This window comes from Oncorhynchus mykiss, chromosome 4 (assembly GCF_057628025.1).
Source record: "Oncorhynchus mykiss isolate SJ-2025 chromosome 4, ASM5762802v1, whole genome shotgun sequence".
NCBI classification, from domain to species: domain Eukaryota; kingdom Metazoa; phylum Chordata; class Actinopteri; order Salmoniformes; family Salmonidae; genus Oncorhynchus; species Oncorhynchus mykiss.
In genome coordinates, this window is record NC_143025.1 from 7455001 (window position 1) to 7460000 (window position 5000).

At 46.8% G+C, this 5000-nt stretch overlaps 1 protein-coding gene across 1 annotated transcript in view; it reads left to right on the top strand.

Moving 5' to 3' along the window:
- LOC110522704 (anoctamin-3) overlaps positions 1-5000 on the top strand; it is a 135029-nt gene that overhangs the window by 59232 nt on the left and 70797 nt on the right. Inside the window, exons 6-7 of the mRNA XM_036968983.2 lie at positions 4117-4217; positions 4448-4492. Coding sequence (XP_036824878.2) covers positions 4117-4217; positions 4448-4492 — 146 coding nt within the window. The remainder of the gene's footprint in view (positions 1-4116; positions 4218-4447; positions 4493-5000) is intronic.

The following is a 5000-nucleotide window of genomic DNA, read 5'->3' on the forward strand; positions in this document are numbered from 1 at the left end:
AGACCAGATATCGAGTGTCTCGGTCTCTAGTGCGGTCTCCAGACTAGATATCGAGTGTCTCAGTCTCTAGTGCGGTCTCCAGACTAGATATCGAGTGTCTCGGTCTCTAGTGCGGTCTCCAGACTAAATATCGAGTGTCTCGGTCTCTAGTGCGGTCTCCAGACTAGATATTGAGTGTCTCGGTCTCTAGTGCGGTCTCCAGACTAGATATTGAGTGTCTCGGTCTCTAGTGCGGTCTCCAGACTAAATATTGAGTGTCTCGGTCTCTAGTACGGTCTCCAGACTAAATATCGAGTGTCTCGGTCTCTAGTACGGTCTCCAGACCAGATATTGAGTGTCTCTGTCTCTAGTGCGGTCTCCAGACTAAATATCGAGTGTCTCGGTCTCTAGTACGGTCTCCAGACCAGATATCGAGTGTCGATCTCTAGTGCGGTCCCCAGACTAGATATCGAGTGTCTCGGTCTCTAGTACGGTCTCCAGACCAGATATCGAGTGTCTCTGTCTCTAGTGCGGTCTCCAGACTAAATATTGAGTGTCTCTCTCTAGTGCAGTCTCCAGACCAGATATCGAGTGTCTCTGTCTCTAGTGCGGTCTCCAGACCAGATATCGAGTGTCTCGGTCTCTAGTGCAGTCTCCAGACTAGATATTGAGTGTCTCGGTCTCTAGTGCAGTCTCCAGACTAAATATTGAGTGTCTCTCTCTAGTGCAGTCTCCAGACCAGATATCGAGTGTCTCTGTCTCTAGTGCGGTCTCCAGACCAGATATCGAGTGTCTCGGTCTCTAGTGCAGTCTCCAGACTAGATATTGAGTGTCTCGGTCTCTAGTGCAGTCTCCAGACTAAATATCGAGTGTCTCGGTCTCTAGTGCGGTCTCCAGACTAGATATTGAGTGTCTCGGTCTCTAGTGCGGTCTCCAGACTAGATATCGAGTGTCTCGGTCTCTAGTGCGGTCTCCAGACTAGATATTGAGTGTCTCGGTCTCTAGTGCGGTCTCCAGACCAGATATCGAGTGTCTCGGTCTCTAGTGCGGTCTCCAGACCAGACCAGACCAAATCAAATCAAATGTATTTATAAAGCCCTTCTTACATCAGCTGATATCTCAAAGTGCTGTACAGAAACCCAGCCTAAAACTCCAAACAGCAAGCAATGCAGGTGTAGAAGCACGATGGCTAGGAAAATCTCCCTAGAAAGGCCAGAACCAAGGAAGAAACTTAGAGAGGTACCAGGCTATGAGGGGTGGCCAGTCCTCTTCTGGCTGTGCTGGGTGGAGATCATAACAGAACATGGCCAAGATGTTCAAATGTTCATAAATGACCAGCAGGGTCAAATAATAATAATCACAGTAGTTGTCGAGGGTGCAACAGGTCAGCACCTCAGGAGTAAATGTCAGTTGGCTTTTCATAGCCGATCATTCAGAGTATCTCTACCGCTCCTGCTGTCTCTAGAGAGTTGAAAACTGCAGATCTGGGACAGGAAGCACGTCCGGTGAACAGGTCAGGGTTCCATAGCCACAGGCAGAACAGTTGAAACTGGAGCAGCAGGTAGTCCTGAGGCATGGTCCTAGGGCTCAGGTCCTCCGAGAGAGAGAAAGAGAGAAAGAGAGAATTATAGAGAGCATACTTAAATTCACACAGGACAACAGATAAGACAGGGGAAATACTCCAGATATAACAGACTGACCCTAGCCCCCCGACACATAAACTACTGCAGCATAAATACTGGAGGCTGAGACAGGAGGGGTCAGGAGACACTGTGGCCCCATCCAATGATACCCCGGACAGGGCCAAACAGGCAGGATAAAACCCTACCCACTTTGCCAAAGCACAGCCCCCACACCACTAGAGGGATATCTTCAACCACCAACTTACCATCCTGAGACCAGGCCCGAGTATAGCCCACAAAGATCTCCGCCACGGCACAACCCAAGGGGTGGCGCCAACCCAGACAGGAAGATCACGTCAGTAACTCAACCCACTCAAGTGACACACCCCAAATGTTGTTCTGAAAGATGAATACAGAAACACTGGATATTTTGAACTCTTATTTTGGTCTTGAATAGGACTCACATTTTTTGGGTCACGGTCTTGTCCACCTCCCGGTCTCGGTCTTGACTCGGACCCCCCCACCCCCTCTGGTGTCGGTCTTGACTCTGACCCCTCCCCTCTCTGGTCTCGGTCTTGTCTCGGCCCCCTTCCGGTCTCGGTCTTGACTCGGCCCCCTCCGGTCTCGGTCTTGACTTGGCCCCCTACCCCCTCCGGTCTTGATCTTGACTCGGCCCCTCCGATCCAACAGGTCCCAGACGTGCTCAATGGGATTGAGATCCGGGCTCTTTGCTGGCCATGGCAGAACACTGACATTCCTGTCTTGCAGAAAATCACGCACAGAACGAGCAGTATGGCTGATGGCATTGTCATGCTGGACGGTCATGTCAGGATGAGCCTGCAGGAAGGGTACCACACGAGGAAGGAGGATGTCTTCCCTGTAACACACAGCGTTGAGATTGCCTGCAATGACAACAAGCTCAGTCCGTTGATGCTGTGACACACCGCCAAAGACCATGACGAACCCTCCACCTCCAAATCGATCCCGCTCCAGAGTACAGGCCTCGGTGTAATGCTCATTCCTTCAACGATAAACGTGAATCCGACCATCACCCCTGGTGAGATAAAACCGTGACTCGTCAGCGAAGAGCACTTTTTGCCAGTCCTGTCTGGTCCGGCAACGGTGGGTTTGTGCCCATAGGGAATGTTGTTGCTGCTAATGCCTGCCTTACAACAGGCCTACATGCCCTCAGTCTAGCCTCTCTCAGCCTATTGCGGACAATCTGAGCACTGATGGAGGGATTGTGTGTTCCTGGTGCAACTCAGGCAGTTGTTATTGCCATCCTGTACCTGTCCCGCAGGTGTCATGTTCGGATGTACCTAGCCTGTGCAGATGTTGTTAAACGTGGTCTGCCACTGTGAGGACGATTAGCTTTCCGTCTTGTCTCCCTCTAGCGCTGTCTTAGGTGTCTCACAGTACGGACATTGCAATTTATTTCCCTGACCACATCTGCAGTCCTCATGCCTCCTTGTAGCATGCCTAAGGCACGTTCACGCAGATGAGTAGGGACACTGGACATCTTCCTTTTGGTGTTTATCAGAGTCAGTAGAAAGGCCTCTTTAGTGTCCTAAGTTTTCATAACTGTGACCTTAATTGCCTACCGTCTGTAAGCTGTTAGTGCCTGAACGACCGTTCCACAGGTGCATGTTCATTAATTGTTTATGGTTTAATTAATGAACATGGTCCTAAATTATATCATAACTGCCATTGATAAAAAAACAATACTGTGCCGACATCTTCAGGGCTGGCCTGTTGTCCGGGCCTCTGGCAGTCTCTACGGGGGTGCCACAGGGTTCAAATCTCGGGCCGACTCTTTTCTCTGTGTATATCAATGATGTCGCTATTGCTGCTGGTGATTCTCTGATCCACCTCTACGCAGACGACACCATTCTGTATACATCTGGCCCTTCTTTGGACTTCTGTGAAATTTAAAAAATTAAACAATTTAAAAATTGAACAGGCATGGGAAACAGTGTTTAAACCCTTTACAATGAAGATCTGTGAAGTTATTTGGGATTTTTTATGAATTATCTTTGAAAGACAGGGTCCTGAAAAAGGGACGTTTCATTTTAGTACATACTCTTTCCCATATTCTCCCTTCAGCTCTGCATTAATGACTCTTTGTCTTTGTATCTGGCTACAGAAACTAGAGTGAAACCCATTTTTTAGACAATGCCTTGAATTTGTTTTAAACAGCTTTTATTTATCTAGGGTAGCGTAGCCTAGTGGTTAGAGCGTGGGACTAGTGACCGGAAGGTTGCAAGTTCAAAACCCCGAGCTGACAAGGTACAAATCTGTCCTTCTACCCCTGAACAGGCAGTTAACCCACTAGGCCGTCATTGAAAATAAGAATTTGTTCTTAACTAACTTGCCTAGTTAGATAAAGGTTAAAAAAAAAAAATGATAAGTGCTTTGGCACTCGTGAGTATTTTCTCAAATATTGTCATCAGATTGTTAGATACTAGTTGTTTTTTTCGGTCACGAGCTAATTTCGAGTTTTGTGCCCTCTCGAAAGCCGTCTCTGACCAACACCGACATCATGTTTGTGAAGATCCATGCTCCGTGGGACACTCTCTGTAAATACGCTGAGCAGATGAATATCAGAATGCCATTCAGGTAGCACTTCATAAGAATACCTTCTTCATAATGCATTATAAACACATTTATAAGTGTTATGAGCTATACATAATGCATTATAATGCACGACATAAGCGTTAATAACTGCTTATCAAACATCTGTAAACAAGAGCACATTCAATAAAGCATTAGGACTATTTGTATGGCTTAATCTGTTGGATTGTTCGACCCATCCCACAATATCTCATTTATTGTTATTTATCTTTCAGAAAAAAAAGTTACTTTACAGATTGGAAGAGCAAAGCTATGGGCAGGTAAGTGGATTTTCATTGTGATCGTAAAGTTCAGCCACAGTCTGCTGCTGAGCTGACTGGCTGAGCACTGCGGAGCACTTCTAATGAAATACACCTTCGGCAACATTCAGCACAGCTGGAGTGACTCTGTTCTCTCAAGATGAGAGCTCTAGTTGTTATTTTATGATGCAGCCATCATCATCCATCAGGGAGTTAGATTATCTAGCTGTTTTAAGATACAGCCATCATCATCCTTCAGGGAGTTAGATTATCTAGCTGTTATTTTATGATGTAGCCATCAGGGAGTTAGATTATCTAGCTGTTTTAAGATACAGACATTATTGGCCATCAGGGAGTAAGATGATCTAGCTGTTATTTTAAGATGCAGCCATCATCATCCTTCAGGGAGTTAGATTATCTAGCTGTTTTAAGATACAGACATCATCGGCCGTCAGGGAGTAAGATGATCTAGCTGCTAGATGTAGCCATCATCGACCGTCAGGGAGTTAGATGATCTAGCTGCTAGATG